At 35.5% G+C, this 20,913-nt stretch overlaps 1 protein-coding gene across 1 annotated transcript in view; it reads right to left on the bottom strand.

The window, feature by feature from the left end:
* Positions 1–7,233: 7,233 nt before the first annotated feature.
* The window catches only part of Col5a2 (collagen type V alpha 2 chain), a 143,291-nt gene continuing 129,611 nt past the window's right edge, over positions 7,234–20,913 (bottom strand). Inside the window, exons 46-54 of the mRNA XM_045148173.1 lie at positions 20,444–20,551; positions 19,907–19,960; positions 17,130–17,237; positions 16,710–16,763; positions 15,513–15,620; positions 12,151–12,442; positions 11,306–11,493; positions 9,348–9,587; positions 7,234–8,898 (exon numbers count right to left, since the gene is read on the bottom strand). Of these exons, the coding sequence (XP_045004108.1) occupies positions 8,752–8,898; positions 9,348–9,587; positions 11,306–11,493; positions 12,151–12,442; positions 15,513–15,620; positions 16,710–16,763; positions 17,130–17,237; positions 19,907–19,960; positions 20,444–20,551 (1,299 nt within the window). The 3' untranslated portion in view covers positions 7,234–8,751. The remainder of the gene's footprint in view (positions 8,899–9,347; positions 9,588–11,305; positions 11,494–12,150; positions 12,443–15,512; positions 15,621–16,709; positions 16,764–17,129; positions 17,238–19,906; positions 19,961–20,443; positions 20,552–20,913) is intronic.

Here is a 20,913-nt window from a genome sequence, read left to right as displayed (position 1 = left end):
AACAGACAAGATCATTCAGAACAAGACCAAACTTCAGATATGGAAGACAAAGTTGAGATAATACTACATAAACACATATAAAGAAGAAAGTCATGAGCAACACTTCCATGAAGTTGGGGATACCTTCAAGAGACTAAGCCTTAAAAACACATGGTGTAAAATAAGGATCTGAGATAATATCAAAGTGAATTTAAGGATGATTAAATAAAGTCACAGCAGAAAATGTATCAAAGCTAAGAAAGTTAATATATAAAAATGGCAGGCATTAAATACCCCAAACACAGAAGGTCAGAACTTCTCCATGACATATCAATGCTAAAAAATTATGAGGGAAAAACCTACAAACTAGGGAAAGAACATCAAAATAACTTCAGATCTATCATAAACATTGCTAAAAACAAAAATGGGTTAAATAACACATTTCAAGCACTTAAAGTAAATAATTTCCAAACAAAAGTGCTATACCCAGAAAAATTGATGAAATAAGTAATTATATGTAAAATACAAATTAAAGCAATTTCTGACAATCAAACTAGCATCACAGAAATTTCTTAAGGAATACTACCTAGGGAAGAAGGATAAAAACATTCCCTTGTCCAAGATTGCATGCAAGCATGCCTACCAAGGGGGGGGGGGAGAAGAAGAAGATCTGGAAATGAACCAACCATGGTCAAAACACCAAGCCAGCACATCCTAACAAGAGATATGAGTAAACAAAAATAAAAACAAAAAAGTAACACAGCCAACCAGAACATCACCTAACAAATCTATAGAAAGACATTTTCTATAAGAAGTTTAAATGTAAAGGCCTTTAGCTCACCAATAATAAAGCACAAAATAACTGAATAGATTAAAAATTATGACCCTTTCAGGTCTGGTGGTACATGACTGTAATACCAGCACTCAGGAGACTGAGGTAGAATTACTGTGAATTTGAGACCAGCCAGTGCTACAGAATAGGTTTGGGGTCAGCCTGGGCTAGAGTGAGGACCTTCCTTATGTAAACAAAAATATGATCCAACTATCTGGTTTGTGTAAGAAACATGTTTTGCTAGGAAATATCCCACAAAATGAGACTCAAAGGATAGAGATCAATCAAGCAACTAGAAACCAGAAATAAGTGGGTACAACTATTCTTACTTCTGGTAAAGTAGACTTCAATCCAAGGCCAGTCAGAAGAATAACTGGGAGTAGTGAAGCACACCTTTAATCCCAGGACTTGGGAGGCAGAGGTAGGAGGATTGCCATGAGTCTAAGGACAACCTGACACTATGTGGGTCAGCTTGGGCTAGAGGGAAACCCTACCTTGAAAAACAACAACAACAACAAAAAGTAGAGAAATAAAAGGGACACTACATAGTAATAAAGGAAACAAATCATCAAGAGGACAATGACTGTAAACATTGATGCACTAAGTATTTGGGTTTCTAATTTCATAAAACAGTAAAAGTCTTAAGGATCATGTATGTACAATTATAGTGGCATGGTTTAATGACCTACTCACTTCTTTGATAGGTTCTCTAAACTAAAAATCAACCAACATACTTCAAACCTAAATTTACCATTGGACAGTGGCTTTAGTAACTATCTACAGAACATTCCATCCAAGACAGCACATATATATTCTTTTCCATGGTATATGGGGGCTTCTCCAAAACTGACTACATAGCATATTTTAACATGTATAAAAATGAGATAGTTCCTTGGATCCTAGGAGACTTCTCAAGTACTGCTGCCAAGGTGATCTCTCTAACGTGTAATTATGTGTAGTAATGAGTATCCTAGAACAATCCAATATTTTACAGTAAAATGTTGATATTTTTTAGTGGTTCAACTTGTATTTGAAGGGAGTTGCTCTGCATCCAAGATTCTGATGTGCTTGGACCATCCACAGAATTCACAACATATTCTCCAGTTCACAACCCCAATACTCAAATGTTTGTCTCTCTCAACTTTAGGGTTTCTCCAATGGGTATGGGTGCACTCAGTTAACAACCATAGTTTTATTAAAACCACCTTTGGAACTATGTTTAGCCTCTAGCTTTACACACACATCTGTGATTGCCTTCCCTGTGTCTTCGTGGTGTCTCGCATCAACTCCTTCCCTGTACTCCACTGCCACGCAGCCCACTAGAGATCCCTGGGCAAACCCGACTTTCAAGAACTTCATGCTTTTATGTTGTTTTCATGTGTGTCATACTTTCCTCATTGCTCAAACCACTGTTTCTATACTTCAATACTCATTAAGATAGTAGTCATTGTTGCTTCCTCTCCTCTTCCAACCCCAACCTATGTTGCATGGCTAGTTCCTAAGTTTTCTCTGTAGATACTCCATTAATATTAGTTCATATCATATGTTTATTCAATTTAGTTGGCAAGTGGGATAGGTTTACTGACTAAATGAAAGAAGAGTGTGGGAAGTATTTTCTTTACTATCAGCTGGTTAACCACTTCATATTCCAAAGCAAAAATATCAACATCTGACATAAAATACACAGGGAAAGCATGTGCCCACACTGTTTCTTAGGCTATAGTGTACACCAGTCTTCCGCCACTGCAGTTTTCTCTTTCAAGTTCCATTCTATTATATTTGTATTTATTTGTTTTTTGAACAAGTTATGATTTAATTTTTTTTTGTAAAATCAGGTAAAATTTGTAACCACAGAGACCTCTCTGATTTTTCCCCTATCTCCAGAATGTTTTTCACCTCCAACCTTCTCACATTTATGAAAACTCTAAATAAAACAATTTGAGATATTTTTTATTGTCTGAAATATACTGGATAAAACAGACATAAAGTAGTCTTAAGCATGTTCTTGCATCTAACATTATGTATACACTAGATTTTAAGACACATACTAAATTTTTTCATCTTTGTTTAGTTATTTGACAGAGAGAGAGAGTCAGAGAAAGAAGAGAGAATGGCCATATCAGGGACTATGGACACTACAAATGTATTCCAGATGGATCCATCACTTTGTATGCCTGGATTTATGTGGGTATTGGGGAATTGAACCCAGGCCAGTAGGCAAGCTTGCACCTTTCACTATTGAGCTATTTCTCCAGATCCCAAATTATAAAATTCTGATAGAATTCAGCATGCTATCTTCATTTGTTCTTATTTATTATATCTAGTCTCTTCCACATATTTGTAACCACAGACACATCCTGCATAGGACTCTTCAACTTTTTAAGGCCTATTTTGCTTTGTTGTCTTTACAAGTCATCTATTAAAACTATTCAGTCAAATTTGTTGCATATTTTTTCTAGTTTTTATATGCTTTGATGCCACTTTTGAGAGTTTTATAACATACATTGAAAGTGTATTTTAGAATTTGACACTTCAGCATTATACTGTATTATTACACATTTTCACTCCCACTTCAAGATTATTAAGTTACTTGGTAAATGTTATGTAAATATTCTTAGAACATTTTAAAATTAAAGAGTATGGGCATTTCAAAACTGTGTAGTTATAAAGTAAAGGAAGGAAATGGGCCTCCAAATGATAAATGGGTTACTCTAATAGCGTTTACTAGATAAATGGAAGCCAAATATACTGGCATATTAAGTTTAATTCAGACATACAGATTCATTTCTAAAGATCCATTTTCCTCATAACGAGTAGCTCTTTTTACTGTTTGAACATGTAGTTGAGCTAAATTATCAAATTTATTCACCATTTCTGTTTGAGGAAAAGATTTTTTATTACTTTTTTGGCTCTAAGTAGCCTTAGAATGATTTTGTTACATTTCATGTATTGAAGTTCTGATTGTGATTTTGAGTGGGATTATGTTTATCTATTAATTAAGGAAAAGGAACTCTACTTTCCATGTGTTGATCTTTCATATTGGAGATGAAAGCAAGTTTATCCATAATTTGATTTTCCAAATCTCAGTCTAACATTATAGTTTTGTTCAATTTCAAAAAAATCAGCTGTATATTATTACTATGGTTAGATAAAATAATTTCCTATTATTTTTCTGTCTGATAATACTCATAGAAATACTAATAATAATCATATGTACTCCACAAAAGTACATAAGTTAAATATGAATAATCTCTGAATGTACATGAAGTTATACAGTAGAAAATTTTTCAGCATCATTCAAAAATGCATGGTGAACTTAAAAAAAAACTATCAAGTCATCATACATCATACATTCATCAACATACCTCATAGTTGATTTATAAAGGAATGGAAGAGTGCTAAGAAATTCCTACAAAGGAACTTTATATAATTGGGGTTTAGTGTGGATGGAGGAACTTCAAGAGAGCCTTGTGAGAATTGGCTGAGAAAGATAATGCAAATTGGATAAAGGAAATAGAATAATAGAAAAAGGATAAAGGTACTTTGACAGGGTTGTGGATATAGTTGTTTTAAGAAATGGATAAAAATTTTCTATGAGTGTCCCAAAGACTACTGCAGGCAGTGGCATAATGAAGCTCAGAAAGTAATCAGCTCATGCAGAGCCTTCTAATCAGAAGATTTTGTCTTCAAATGTCACTGAGGTTTTTCAAAGGGTGTGTGTGTGTGTGTGTGTGTGTGTGTGTTTATTTGAAAGATTAGGAAAGTCATAGATAACATGCATATACTTGTCCTACCATGGAAAGGAATGGTCAGAAGAGACCAGGAGCAACGTTTGGCAATATAATGGAAGGCTATAAAAATACCTTAAGGAGAAAACGTAATAGTGAGGACTATGATAGTGACAATGGAAACTGAGAGGAACCTACCTTAAAAAGTGCTTTGGGAAGAGGGTTGAAAATGCTTAACAGTGTCCCATCTGTAATGGTGAGAGACTAGTAACAAGAGTGACACTTGGGCTTCTAGCCTCTCCAAAGAGATGGATGATGGGGCTATTGCCTAGCACACCGAAAAGAGAACACAAAGCTTTGAGACAGAAATACCAGGGGGCTGGAGAGATCGATCAGTTTGCATCTAGCTCAAGCATTAGGACCTGAGCAGGGAAAACATATGGCTGGGTGGCCCAACTCTGTCACTCCAGTCCTACAGAGGGGCAGAGAGACCTCTCAGGAAAAAACAACAAGCTCCAGGATCAGTAGAGACTCAAGTGGAAGAGTGATGGAGCAGGATACCTGATGTTCTGCCCTAGTCACCTTAGGTGAGTGCACCCTGAAGCAAGCAACCCTTGGGGAGAGTGCACAGATAAGTGCATTGGGCACCACAAGGGAACACACACCACACATGCAAGCATCATATCACACACACAAGCAAAGACATTAAAAAATAATACAAAGAAATACCATTCATTTGGTTTTGAGCATGCAAAGCTACACATATTTCTGAAACTGAAATGAAATGGACTGTTAAACATTTATCTTTGCATTTCTCAAGATTCACGGGGATATATAGGATGGGGATTTGCATCTGAGAGTCTAACATTATGAATGGTAATTAAAGATGTGAGCATAGATAAGGGCAGATGAAAATATTATGCGTGAAAGTAAAAATAGGAATGCCAATACTTAAGTAACTGAAGAAAATTATTAATGGACAAAGGAGGCTGAACAGGAAAATTGCTTTTAATGGAGGCAGTCATTTGAATCTAAGTTTATTTTGTTTTTTTGAAAAAAAAAAACTTGTTCTGCCCCCAAATTGACTTTTTTGTTTGTTTGTTTTTGTTTTTGTTTTTGTTTTTCGAGGTAGGGTCTCACTCTAGTTCAGGCAGATCTGGAATTCACTATGTAGCCTCAGGGTGGCCTCAAACTCGTGATGATCTTCCTACCTCTACCTCCCAAGTGCTGGGATTAAAGGTGGGCGCCACTAAGCCTGGCACCCAAATTCTTTTAAGGATAGTCTATCCTTAAAATTCATAACATTTTTAAAAAGTGTCTTGAGTTACTTTCTCTCAATAATGGTGGGATAGGGTATAGCAAATATGATAGAACTTGCTTTATCCAAATTTTTCCTTTGCACTTGCAAAATTATTTTTTTAATATTTGCAAGCAGAGTGACTGACAGAGACAGACATAGAGAGAGAATGCCAGGGCCTCCAGCCACTGAAAATGAACTCCAGATGCATGTATCACTTTGTGCATCTGGTTTTATGTGGGTATAGGGAAATTTAACCCAGGACAATAGGCTTTGCAGGCTTGTGCCTTATCCACTTAGTCATCTCTCATGCACTTAGAAGGATTTTTTTTTTTTTTTTATAGGTAGGGTCTCTTTCTCTCTCTAGTCTCTAAATTGACCTGGAATTCACTATGTATTCTTAGGGTGGCCTCAAACTCACAGCAATCCTCCTACCTCTGCCTCCCAGGCAGCTGGGATTAAAGGCATGTGCAATCATGCCCAGCCAGGATTCTTTTAATAACATTCTTAAATTTCATTTAAATTTGAAACAAATTACAATGAAGTCAGCCAGAAAATTTGTTGTTGAGTTTGGGACTTTTTCCACTCTCTTTATACTTTCTTTGATATTTTCTTTCCCTTTTCTTCAATCATGCTAATTTATGAGAAATCTTATTTGAATTTTTAATGAGTTAGCAGTAACATAATGCCACCTTCCTCCCATTTCACTTGTGATCCTACAGAATCTGATGATCCTCTGAGACATGAAATTCAAAAACTTCATTCCTCCCATGAGACCTCTCTCTAAAGAACAGGCAAGACATATAGGCCTTGGATGGATCTGGACATATTTCTACTTGCAGCATTGCTGAACTTGAAATCAAAATTGGTATTTCTATTCTTGGAAACTGTTAGAGGTTTCACTAAATAGTCACCACATATGTATAACTTACCCATCTGAAGTTGAACCACTTACATAGGCTGAACTTAGAGAGAAACTAAGAAAACCTAAGAGGATCTTAAGCTTTATAAATAGCGAAATTCAATTAATAACTTAATTTGGAAAAATTATGTTGTAAAATAAACATGAAAAATAAAACTTTGAAACTTTTTAGGCTAACTTCACTCATTTTATACTTTGAGACATTATATTAATTTATTCAAAATGGAAATTTCATTGTTTTCACTTTCATCAATACCTACCCTGAGTTTAAAAATCATATTTGGTGATTATTAATATTCTTAATCCTTTTTGTATAGTGTCAGATATTCTTTGTAAGCCTGTGCATACATGATGTAAAATATTCTTTGGGTCCTTCAAATATAATAAACAAAAAGTACCACATTCCTTTAGCTTTCATGATTAGAAACTAAGTAAAGCTAATATTTTCAAAGGAATTCCACAAAATGAAAACGACTGACATGACAAAAGCGTGCATTTAATTGTATGCTTTGCAGAGATACATGACCAAAGTTGTGTATGTGGCTTGTCCTTTGGGATGGCCCAAGCTGTTTAGTTTTGAGTAAGAAATAACAATGGAGCCAACAAAAGCAATTAGGGGGAAAAGAAAAAAAACTCTTTAAACACAAGGGGACCTACATGTTCTTGATTCAGAAGCATGCAAGTATTACAAGGTATTCCAAATACAGTATGGCAGAGGGGTAGTGGAAAGACACTGGGACAGTGCTTTCTTTCAGAAACTAGAAGTTCAACAGGTCTGTTTTCACAAATGGTATTGATGAAACAACTTTTATTTAAAAAAAATAGAAAGAATTTTAGCACCATCATTAAAGGAAAAACAATAATAATAGTTTGTAGCCCTGCTTATCTCAAGTCTTGGAATAATAACAGAAGCATAGCACCTTTTAATATCTAAAGTATAAACAATAGTAAGTCCATCCCAGCTTTGAGAGATGAGGTAGCTCATGCTAAGAAATGTTGGGTCATATTTTCCTATAAAAATTCTAAGATCAAATGGCTTAAATCCAATCATCACATTTGATTTGGGATAGCTCCACCACTCTGGATTTCTAGATCATTTCTTTATTACAGGCTTCAGGATGTTGACATTATACATGTGGGGGAGTCTCAACTCTGGATCCTGGATGTAAGTTTATAAAGTTGTATGTAAAAATTTTTTGTTACTCAATAACTTCTTAAATAAGAAAGAGCAAATGTATTAAATGGCATACCTAAGTAACTGACATATGATGCCAAATGGTAAAGATACTCTTACATTTGAATGAGAGATATGTTTAAACATAAAAGCTCTTAAAAATTTATGAAATTGATATTTCAATTCTATTTCTTCTGATATTTCACTATTTTAAAAGTTTAATTTAAAACAGTGTGAACTGGGTATACTATAAAAATTATCTTTAAAGAATCTCTATAATGGTACTACAATATGAAGATATACATGTGGGTTTCAGTTGTAAGGCAAAAGATTTTCAGTCAGTTTTTACTGATCATCCAGGGGTGAGAGGTAACAGAAGGGCATGGCTTTCTACTTTTCAAGCTGCAGACAAGCAAAATACACATGTGTTGTGGTTTCCTATAACCTACTCTTTAAGCTACCTGCTACAAAGAAGAATGTCCTCATAAATAATTTATTCATTACATGGAAATGAATTGAAGAGCACGAATTTATTTTTTAATCAGTTTACTTTTTTAAGGTGGTCATGGTCATTGATCAATTTTAGCCTAAACTGTTGTATTGAAAAAATAGTTTAAGTCAATTAAAAATTGAGGAATGTAAGTAAAATAAATATTCTGAAGGATAAGGAGGCCAGGCACTTCAGACCATATGTACAGTGCTGGTGTGGGACCAGCCATTACTTCAAGAGTCTCAGGATCAACTTCAAACAGTCAGAGTTCTTGTGAACAGTGGTGGTCATTGATGGTGGTGCTCATCGCCAATGTTTCTGGGCTCAGGTTACATAAAACAAACTGGCCCAATTTCGACACCAAATTCCTGGTCAGTGCTGCCGATATCCACAGGGGCAAGATCTATGATGGGCAAGCGAGCCACATTCTGTGTTCTATATTCAAAAACAGTCTTGCCAACAATTCCATTTCGCTTCTGGAATGCAATGAGGCAAAGGGTTAATAGTATATACAAATATTTTGACACAAAAATATTACACAGAAACCCTCCAAGTTTATATAATTTTATAATATATATAGAAACAGTAATTTTTAGAGCATTAGTACATAAAGTAAAACTCTAGCAGACATGGCACTCAGCTCTTTCTGAATAAATTATTTTTAGTTTTCCAAGTTCCAAAATAATGAGTAAAAACATAAACTGTGAAAGCTTGGATTCCACCAATGGAACTATAATTCACCACTCAATATATTCCTTTTTGTATCAAGGAGGCAAGTGGGGAGACATATAAATCATCAATTGATTATATATTTTAGACTCATGAAATTTATGATGGATCTGAGATTCTGTAGCTTAAAATAACTAGCAAAAGAACCAAAGGGAGTAGCAGGAAAAAAAAAAAAAGTAGCTCACAAAGTACTTACAGAGCAAGTATCTTGAAGGACTGTGTATCTGAATCTAATGTTTCCCTCTCCTTTGATTTCTAAGTCATTGGCCCCTTTAAGAACCACAGCTTTCTTGAGGTTTTTAGTTTGATCATCCATGTATCCTATGCTATTCTTACAGATGTAAGTAACGTTTTGTGAGGCTTCTTTTGATAAAAGTCGCAAGAAGGTCATCTGAGTAATAGCTGTATTGGGCGATTGGTAATCTCCATATGTGAACTAGGAAAGGAAAAAGAGTCTGTTAAATGTAACGGTGTATGATTTCATAATGTCTTACAAATGGATAGATGATAGACAGATAGGTAACTTGGTTTTAGATAACTCAATTTTGAAGAACATTACTTTGCTTTTATATAACTTATTTTACTTACACATGTAAAATATCTTAAGATGTATAACCCTAGTCAGAACTAAAAACCTATGTCCTCAATTCTTCAAATAATAGGTAACAAAACCTATGATTATCATAATTTGCCAGAGGAAGGCTACATATTCTAATATCTGCTTTAATCATGTATTGGGTATATTTCATTATTTTTGTTTTCAATTTGCATAAGAATTAGTAATCAATTCTTGGCATAAAATTATTTTAACCATTTTCCCAAGTTATGTATTTGTAGGAAATATAAATTAATGTTTTCCATTAATCAATAAAAACAAGCTATCAAAATTAATGTCCCACCAAGCTCTTGTCTTCACCTTTAGCTCTGAGATTTTTTTCAACACCTCTCATTTGGATTTTCCATACCATACCATATTGATTAAAGTATGTTTCAACTATACATTTAAAATGTTATGTCTATCATCTAATGGGCAGACTCTAGCTTATCTTCATGCTCCCATATCAACTTTATTCTCCATATGAGTTCTGACAAAAGGTTAGGAGATGAAGAGAGGAAACTCTTTCAGCAGTAAGCAGGGAAGAAATGTTCACATTGTGATAGGGAGCCTGACAAGACTCTGAATGCTGGACCATGATGGAAAGAGTACAGTGGAAATCAGAAAAATGTTAATAAAAATCTTACAATTAGAAAAATGCCTCCAGCATAATCCTACAAAGGTTATAAAATGAGATATTACTTAAACAATCATCTGATACATATCATTGATCATCTATTAGATTCTACACTAAAACATTAAAAGAGGCTATAGGGTCAGCATTATCACCCTTACTTTATAATGGCAAAATGTAGGCTCTTAAAGGTTTAGTAACTTCATCCACATCAGGAAAAGACCCAGCTGAAACTTAGGCCTTCTGCAGTTAAATATGACTGTCATTCAGCATACTCCAAGTTAGTGCCATATACTTTAAAAGAACTTTAAATCCTCTTTATTATACCAAAAGGACTATTTCAATTCAAAATTTGTGTAGTATAGCCCATGGTAACCCTTTGTTTATGTAATGATTTTGCAGCTGTTACTAATGAGAACATGTCATTTAAAAGTAAGGGTAGTAGGGCTCGGGAGATGGCTCAGTGAGTAAAAGTACTTGCTGCATAAGTGTGATGACTTGAGTTCAGATTCCCAAAGTCCATGTAAAGCTGGATTCAAAACCAGATACTGCAGCAAGCATCTGTAATCCCAGCCTCCCTACAGGAAGATGGAAGGCAGAGACTGGAGGATCCAAGGAAGCTTGTCAACCAACCAGCTAGCCTGGCATGAAGAGCAGTGAACAAGAGACCTTGCCTCAAGCAAGGTGGAAGGTGAGGACCCACATCTGAAGCATCCTCTGAATTCAATACATGTACCATGGCTCTTACAAACCCACACTCACCCATACACACATCATATATACACACATCATACTACATACATACATAAAAAGTAAACATAGTTAAAGTAAACAGAGTGAAAAATTATAGCATAGTTATAAATAAATACAGAAAAACATAAATGAAAAGTAAAGAAGGGAATTTTGAGTATAAACAGAAAATTACCTGAGATCCCCTATTCATATCAAGACCATACCAAACGGGCTTGCTGTCGGGAGCTTTGCTGGCCCACCAGGTTTTGAGGGGCACACTGGCTGGGTTTGCTGAGATGCACGTTTCTCCCGTGTCCATGTTGCAGTACACTTTGATAGCATCTTCAGCTGACCCTTGATTAGGATCAATCCAGTATTCACCTGTTTCCAGATAGAAATATTTGTCAAATGGAGAGAATCTCAGGCATGACTGAGCCTCTAAAATAATTAACAGAGGTTTAAAAACATGACCCAATTAAGAACTCTCTGAAAAGCATTCTTCATGGAAAATGTAATGGTTAGTCACTGTTCAAAGGCACTTCATTAAATCATAGATCCAAGGCTCAGAGCATCCATGTAAAAGAAACCTTTTCCTCATCTTAAAACAGCAAAGTAAACAATTTCAAAAGAGATAATCTAAAGTAAGTGGTTTTACCACACTAGACATGCTCATGTTCATTTGATTAAGCCAAGAAAATTGTAATTGGAACTTAATAGTGCACATCTATCTTATCTCTGTGTCAATCACAGATTAGTCATTCAATAATATATTTTTGGGCTGGAGAGATGGCTTATCAGTTAAGGTGCTTTCCTGCAAAGCCTAACAACCCAGGTTCTATTCACCAGTACCCACAGATAAAAAAGTTGTGCATTTGTCTGTCATTTGTTTGCAGTGGCTAGAGGTCCTAGTGTGCCCATTTCTCTTTCTCCTCTCTCAAATAAATAAGCATTTTTTAAATATATATACATATATTTAATGAAGTTAAGAACAGCATGGTTCAAAGCAGTATGTTATGTTCAACCTATCTGTCTACTCACCACTCTGCTTGGTGGAGTGGCAAAGTTTTAAGTCATCACAAGTCCGTGCTGGGTGCTTCTTGGAACCATCGGGACTGCGCATGGTTTCAATCTGACTGCTGAGGGACTTCAGGGTAGCATGGACCCCAGGGTCAGTTTTATTTGCATCATCCGGGGCTGCCTGATCTTCAGTAAACTCAGGAAGTGGATCAGGCATGTTTTCATCATAGTGGCCCATTATATCACCAAGAGCAGCTGTGAGATGGCCAGGAGGACCTGGAGGGCCAGGAGGGCCAGGCTCACCAGGAGGACCCTAATTGAAAAGAAATTATAAATATATTAAACAGCGTTTTATTTTTATTTTCCTAAATGGGTGATACACATGTATATATAGGCAGTTAGAATGTAGCACTCCAATTTGACAATAAGTGAAGATCAGTGATTCTTGTTATTTTCAAGCAGATGGAGCCTGCTTGTTAAGCAGTAGCATATCAAGAATAAAGAATGCTATATAGCTGCATATCTATAATACAGCATCTTAGATAAATGAAGATTAAAGCAGAAAACTTGCTTTGATGTCTATGGTGAGGATGCACCATCATTTATGTGGAAAATGCATCATTTATGTGAAGGGCATGCAGATATGTATGTTCACTTCAAACAATTTGGGTAAAAGTTTAACTGAAATTATTTTAAGCAGTGATGGACAGAAGTACAAGGGCTTCAAGGGGTGCTATGGAGGCTACTACCAGGAATCTACATGTTAACACCAAGGAAATACCACATGAGAATTTCCTTCCACTCTGAAAGCAAAAAAAAAAAAAAAAAAAAAAAATTACAGGAGGTCTTTACTTTGCACATAAAATAATGTGTGTTGAACAAAATAGAAGAAAATTCTAATTAGCTTTTCTTTTTCTTTTTTCTTTTCTTTCTTTTTTTTTTTTTTGAAGTAGGGTCTCACTCTAGCCCAGACTGACTTGTAATTCATTATGTAGTCTCAGGGTAGCTTCAAAACCACGGCAATTCTCTTTTCTCTGCCTCCCAAGTGCTGGGATTAAAGGCGTTTGCCACCATGCCTGGCTTCCACATAGCCTTTTTATTGTCTTAATAAAGAGCTCTTCTGCTCTTTCTGTCCCCAGGTGGGATCTACTTGAGCCTCAGTTTTCAGAAAAGTACAAAAAGTACCAGAGTATACAAAGTGAGCACTCTCCATTAATTTTCTTCTGCATTTCCCCAAGAAGAACCTGGTGACTTAGAAGAGCCAGGCCGCAAATGGGGAAAGGTGGAGTGCACTTCTCAGGAAGAAAGCACAGCCCTGAGAGTTAAAAGTTCTGTCACTCACTCTGAAACTTGTCAGATGGTTCCACACAAGATACCTTAACCTCTGTGCCAATGCTTTCCCATTCTCCAAAGAATATCACAATTTTATGTCCTGGACCTACTCTTGTGGTGAAAAGAATAGCTAAAAACCAAAAGAACCAGACAGAAGCATAACCACATATACACACATGCACACTACTACAAACACATGGGAGAACCATGAGACTTTCAAGGGTCAAAGAAGCTAGAGACTACCATGATATATGCTTTGTCTTCCTCTGCTCAATGTTATTAAAATTGTATTGAAAACTTTAAACTGAAATTCCAAACTTCACTTATATTTCCTATTTTTTTCATTGGTATTAAGTCAAGGGTGGGTATCATAACTTATGATTTTGTACATTCAAAATAATGTATCTTAAAATTTTGATATAGGGCTGGGGAAATGGTTCGGTGATTAAAAAGTGCTTGTTTGCAAAGCCTGATGACCCAGATTTAGTTCCTTAGTACCCACATAAAGACAGATGTAGGCTACAAGAAGGCCTACACCTATTATGTTCTCTCTAAAAAACAAAGGTTATCCCATTTATCTGGCACTAACTTCACTCTCCATTGGATAATTTCCTTCTCTTTTTCAGATGGATGCAGATTCTAAGGAGAGAACCAGCCCATCACACCTCAAAAGAGCTCTAGCTGAAACCAAGAATAATTTGGGAAATGAGCAAAAGTGCCACTTTCTTGGTAAACCTGGTTCCAGCACAAGGATGAAGGAGATAAACACAGAGAACACTCAGCTCCTACCAAACCAGATATCCAGAGACATAGAAGCTCACAAGACCTCATTACTGAAGAATACCTAAAATGAACCCAACAAGGCTCAGGGAAATTTATGGAAGAGGGGGCAGAAAGAATGTCAGAGCCACAAGTTGGGTCATGATACAGAGACATCGCCTCCTACCCATAACTGATGGCTAACCTCACAATGAACAGCCCATATTCCCCAACATGGAAAGTCCCTGCAAAGGAGGAAGGAGAGAGGAGGCTAAAGATGGTACCAACTTGACTGTATACACTGAGTACAAAACTAATTAAAAAGAAATCTTAGAAGAAAACATAGAATAGACTTTTATGACCTTTAAGAAAAGACAGATGCATAAAGTGATACATATGTTTGGAGTTTGTATGCTGCAGAGGAAGGAAGCCCTGGTGCTCTACTCTCTCTCTCCCTCCCTCCTTGCCTTCCTCCCTCCCTTTCTCCCTCTTTTCCTCCCTTTCCCATCTGTCTATCTCTAAACACATGCAATTTTTAAAAATTAAAGTATTTCTAAGGAAATGAGATGAGTCCTTTGGATATATGCCTAGGAGTGCTATAGCTGGGTCATATGGTAGATCAATCTTTAGCTGTTTTAGGAACCTCCACACTGATTTCCACAATGGCTGGACCAGAAGGAACCAGCCTAAATGTCCCTCAACTGATGAGTGGATAATGAAGATGTGGCACATTTATACAATGGAGTTCTACTCAGCAGTAAAGAAAAATGAAGTTATGAAATTTGCAGAAAAATGGATGGACCTGGAAAGGATTATACTAAGTGAGGTAACCCAGGCCCAGAAAGCCAAGCACTACATGTTCTCTCTCATGTGTGGATACTAGCTACAGATTATTGGGCTTCTGCGTGAGAATGAAAATACTTAGTAGCAGAGGCCAGTAAGTTAAAAAGTAGACATAAAGGGAAGAGAAAGGAAGTGAGGAGGGTACTTAATAGGTTGATATTGTATATATGTAAGTACAATGATTGTGATGGGGAGGTAATATGATGGAGAATGGAATTTCAAAGGGGAAAGTGTGGGGGGGGGGGAGGGAATTACCATGGGATTTTTTTTTATATAATCATGGAAAATGCAAATAAAAATTTAAAAAAATTAAAGTATTTAATTATACAGATAAGCTCCTATGTGACTGTTAGGTTTGAGGTTCTTGACAGCCATGCTGCACTGACATTGTTGGATTAAACCAATCTGATATCAATAGCATTTCTTTTGTGCTAACATTTGTGCCTTACCTCTGGTCCTGCTTCTCCTACACTGCCTCGCACACCAGGGGGTCCAATTGGTCCAAGTGGTCCAGGGTTTCCTTCTTTGCCTGAAGGACCAACTGGTCCAGGAGGACCCTAACAGAATACAAAGTCTGCATTTTACGGTCTGTGAATAAAATTTTATAATGCCTGTCTAATCAAATAATGATTAAACAGACAGAGCTATTACAGTGATTTGACAGATTCCCTTCTTAATGACTATAAATGGACCTTCAGCACTTTATATAATTGACAATTTTATCCCATAAAATTTTCTCATCACCCATGCATAGGAAAAGGGATAGATGAGTTAAAAACTAGTAGGCTAATCAACGACTTGTAAGTTGTAATTGTGTCATCAAATCTCAAATAAACCTGGCTGGAAGTTCAGTTAAGGTAGAAGAAAATTACATAAGTTAGAGTGTTTGTTGGACATAAAATTTTTTGTGTACTTAAACCACAGAATCTCATAGCATCATAACATAATTCTCACAACTATTCTTAATTTTGTGCATAGCAATTACATAATATATTTACATATATATTATATCTATATTATAGATAGATAGATATCCACATATATCTATATGTGTAGATATAGCTATTATATATATTTAGATAGCAAAATTCTTTTCTACTTAAATTTTATATTTTTTTTTTCTATTTTCCTGAATGTGTCTGTGAATTGTATATGACACTAATGACTTATTAAAGGAAGAATTCATATTAAAGCAGAGTTTATAAAACCCTAGTTTTCTTTTTTGATTTGTTGCTAAATTAATCTCATATAAACTACTTCTCATGATTTATCACAATTACTTAAAGAACAAAATATATCCAGCTTCAAATTGTTTTCACATCCTGAGTAGTACTAATCATATATCTCAAAGATTGCATGCTTAATGGAAATTTAATCCAAAGTGAAAATGTGAGTAGATGAATATAAACACACCCTAAGCAACAGATTCTCATGTAGGACCATATTATAGCATAAATGCCAGGCTTGGAGATATTTCTACTAAAATTAGTTTTCAGAGCTAAATAGTTTGTCTCATAAATTTTCTGCAAATTTCAGAGAACATGAATCAACCCAGCTGTAATAACATGGAAATTATTCTCAATAAATTGCATTATATCACCAAAGATATCCTTTATACCTGAAATTTACTAACTTTTGTTACTTACTCTTGGGCCAAATGGGCCAGGGATTCCAGAACTTCCTTGTTCTCCATTTGGACCCTGCATAGAAATGAAATTTATAATGATATCACAATATTTAGATCTTGCATTATGCTACATTCAGATCTTTAAGATGCTCTTGTGAACGTTAGCAGTACAAATTCCAATTCATCAACTTCTGCCATGTCTCCATGGATTGACAAACAATTTTAGGGGGAAAAAGTACATATAGCTTTTTAGTATATCCCTTCCTGACAAAATTGTAGCTAACATATAGGTAACTATACAATTACTCCTTAAGATAATGTTGATATTAAAATGAGCCTAAACATCTTTCATTTGTTTCATAAGCAAATAAATGTTCATGTGAATATATCTTCATATTCTCACATACACAGATGAACAACACTTAGAGAAATAACTTACAGGAGGGCCAGGAAGCCCTTGAAGGCCAGTGAAGCCTCTGTGGCCTTTCTGCCCTCTGTCACCTCTGTCTCCATTGTCACCTTTGTCACCACGAGGTCCTTGAGGTCCCTAGAAATATAATCACATCATGAATATTACTTCTTCAGACAATAATTTACTGTAGTGTTACTTTGTGTTATTGTATTTACTATAACTTTGAATACTGGATTGTATATGGACAGCATTTTTACTCATCAATCAGTACATCTAGTAAGTGTTATCCACTTTTCTCAAGTAATGGCAAATCTTCAGAGAAACTATGCATAATAATACCTCCATAAACATTCAGTCTTGAAATATTTACCCAGTGAGGCAGGGGAGATGATTCAGTGGTTAAAAGTGCTGCCTGAAAAGCCTGCCTGCCTCTGGGCTCAAGTTTTCAACCACACACATAAAGGCAGACAGGCATTCATTGGCAGCAGCAAGAGAACCTGGCATGCTTGTACACGTGTGTGTGTGCACACACACATATAAGTAAATGAATAAATATGTTTTAAAAATATAGAATTTTCTCTCAGATTGCTGCTTAAATAAGATGCTTTCAAGTTTGGGCTAGCAGCTAGCCTATTTAAATGGTTTTCAAAAAATTACATTTTATGTATTCAGATGGTACTGTAAAATAAAAATATTATATCATAAGTAGATTCCTCTTTAAATTGAAATCCGAAAGCATTTGTTTTTACTCATCAGGCTTCCTCTTAGAATGAACTGATTTTTTAAAAATTTTAATATGCAAATACACAAATAAGATATAACAACTAAGACTGTATGAAAACACAGAAAAAAATCATTTAGGCAAATGAAACTAGAATATTAGTAAGTTAATTTACACACACACACATATGGACTCACGCAAAACCTTATATTATCCTCATCATATCTTCAATATCAGTACCCAAACCCATAAATCTTGATAGTGAGTAACTACAAAAAAAAGTGAAGCTACTGAGTTGATGAGCTGTTCATATCATCAGACTACTCAGGCACCTAATTTCCTTGAAAACAAAGTGATATACCAGTTTGGATTTTCACCACTAAAAAGTATGACATTCAGCTTCAACTGTACCTACAAATCCTCCTGTTTGTCTTGTACTGTATCCTTCCATTATTTGTTTTTCCTATATGCCATGCTACCTTAGAATTATTTGAACAACTCACTCTTCTATCTACTTTGCCCATTCCCTTCCATGTCTCATACTACTTCCTTTGCAGTACCAATGGCTTTGTTAGATGACATAGACATAATGTAAAACATCAGAAATGACCTCCAACTTCTTATGCCCTTCTCTATGAGTACCCATACATGTAGAAATGTCACCTGTTATATTTTTAAAAGTAATATCAAACTTTATGGACTATGATATGTCATAGATTCACCAGAATATGAAATTCATACCAAGAATCTCTCTGTGTAGCATGCATACTCATGGTACATCTTAAATGGCTCACATTGACTCTATTTTATAATAAAATAAAATACTTCCAAAAACAGTCATAGTTAAGAATTTTATGTTTTGAAAAAATCTGCACCTTGCTTGATAAGTGGTAAAATTATTTGATAAATCTCAAGTGTGTTTTGCTGTTATTGTTGTGGTTAGTTCTGTTTTGGGTCCTAGAAAACAAAAAACAGCTCCAGGAGTTAAGTATTTTACTTTAAACTAACAAGTGGCCCAGGTTACCTACAATAGGATTAGCAAGTATCATCTTCAGTGTTTCCCTAAAACAGAACTGGAATCCTACTAATCTGACTTTGAAAGATGGGTAGAATCATTAATTCCACTGACTGGTTTTAGGTTAATGACCCCTGCTTTAAATCTGGATATCATAATTGTCCATATAGAAACCTTTATATAATAAAAGCAAAACTGGATATCAGTAGGTTTAGCTATTGTATGTAAAAGGGTGTAGGCATAAAAATTGCCTGACTGTTTTCATAATGCTAAGATGGTTCTTATTTTTGCGGATGGACCACGATCATGATTCTAAAGGTACTTTCTCCATGACAGCGGACATTGGTATATGAATGTTGACATACATGCTCCATTAGACTGCTCACAGGAGATACATTTAAAAGTCTGAATAATAATGATGAAACTGAGAGTGAGTGAAGTGAAACATAAGCAGAAGAGTTGAAAATTAACGTTTTTGAAAAGTGATTTGCAGAGTTCAAAAGGAATTTCAAATTCATTTTCATTTCTGAGTTTTAAACAGCTCTGAGAAAAATGCACTTTCATTTCTTAATGCTAATCACTTATAAATCCTTTCTTCTACCTTTTGGAAATACTCTATGCAAATTGTGATCAAGAGTCACCCCACTATATAATTCCCAGTAGAACCACTTGCTCCTTTCTAGTCATTAGTTAGTATCTATTGATCCAGCCTATTCTTTTCCCTGTCCTTCCTACTTAAGAATCTTAAATTATAATGCTTCTTTGGTAGTAAAATTTTCGTTTTTATTTATTTATTTATTTATTTATTTATTTGAGAGCGACAGACACAGAGAGAAAGACAGATAGAGGGAGAGAGAAAGAATGGGCGTGCCAGGGCTTCCAGCCTCTGCAAACGAACTCCAGACGCATGCGCCCCCTTGTGCATCTGGCTAACGTGGAACCTGGGGAACCAAGCCTGGAACCGGAGTCCTTAGGCTTCACAGGCAAGTGCTTAACCGCTAAGCCATCTCTCCAGCCCAGTAAAATTTTCTTAAGTGAACATATGCTTATTCAGAAAATAGAACTTACAGGTAAACCACGTTTCCCAGCTCGGCCAGGTGGTCCTACAGGACCTCGAGAACCCTAGAAAACAATTCACACAAATTAATATCAAAAAGTTATGTACACATCATAGATACATACATGCTAAGAAGCATGAGTTTACAGTGGGGTACTTACGTGTATTTTTTCATGTATGCTCTTATATCCAGTGCATTAAAATCTGGCAAATGTCTTTATATGGGCAAGAATGTACTATTTCTTTAACATTAAAATTTATCTTACTACATTGAATGATTTAGTTGATGACTTAATGAAGGTATTCACTTAACTGGTTGACACATATTACATGTTCTATACATCACAAAATTACTACATAGGGGAAGTCAAGGTCTTTGACACCATATTTAAAATCAAGTGTTTCTAAGACATTATATATATTCACATTTGGCCATTTATCATTCTTTGTTTAGTCCTTAACCAAGGGATTATGTATCCATGCATGAGGCTGATAGGCCAGTATACTTCCGTACACATACATCAGTATAAAATAGATTTCCTTCTTACCGGTTCTCCTCTTAATCCTGCATCTCCTGGAGCACCCACAGGGCCAGGAGTCCCAGGGGCACCCTGAGAGCCTGGCAGACCTGCAGGCCCAGGGTCTCCACGGTCACCCTGATAAAAGTAGACACATATTATACTTAATATTGTTTTTGACATTTAGTCTACAATCTGAATTCTTCAATTCTACATATCCCATATGTTCATTCCAATCACAATATAAAAGTATACTCTAAAACCCTTTTTATTTTTCCCTTGAATGTTTTACTGACTTGTTAATAAATCAAGTTTAAGAGAATAAGATTATTTCTCCTTAGTTTGCTTTCTTAGTCCCTGTTTAAACTTTACTCTGTTTTTCTGAAGTCAAGATGAGTAAAGTTGAGAAAAGTTAGCTACTAGAATTTGACATCCTCCACAGAACTGCTATCCAGAGCATGAGACCCAGCAAAGGTTCAAGAACTACCTTCTACATTTTC

The sequence above is a fragment of the Jaculus jaculus genome, chromosome 4 (genome assembly GCF_020740685.1).
Source record: "Jaculus jaculus isolate mJacJac1 chromosome 4, mJacJac1.mat.Y.cur, whole genome shotgun sequence".
Lineage (NCBI taxonomy): Eukaryota > Metazoa > Chordata > Mammalia > Rodentia > Dipodidae > Jaculus > Jaculus jaculus.
This window is presented reverse-complemented; position numbering and strand designations above follow the sequence as displayed.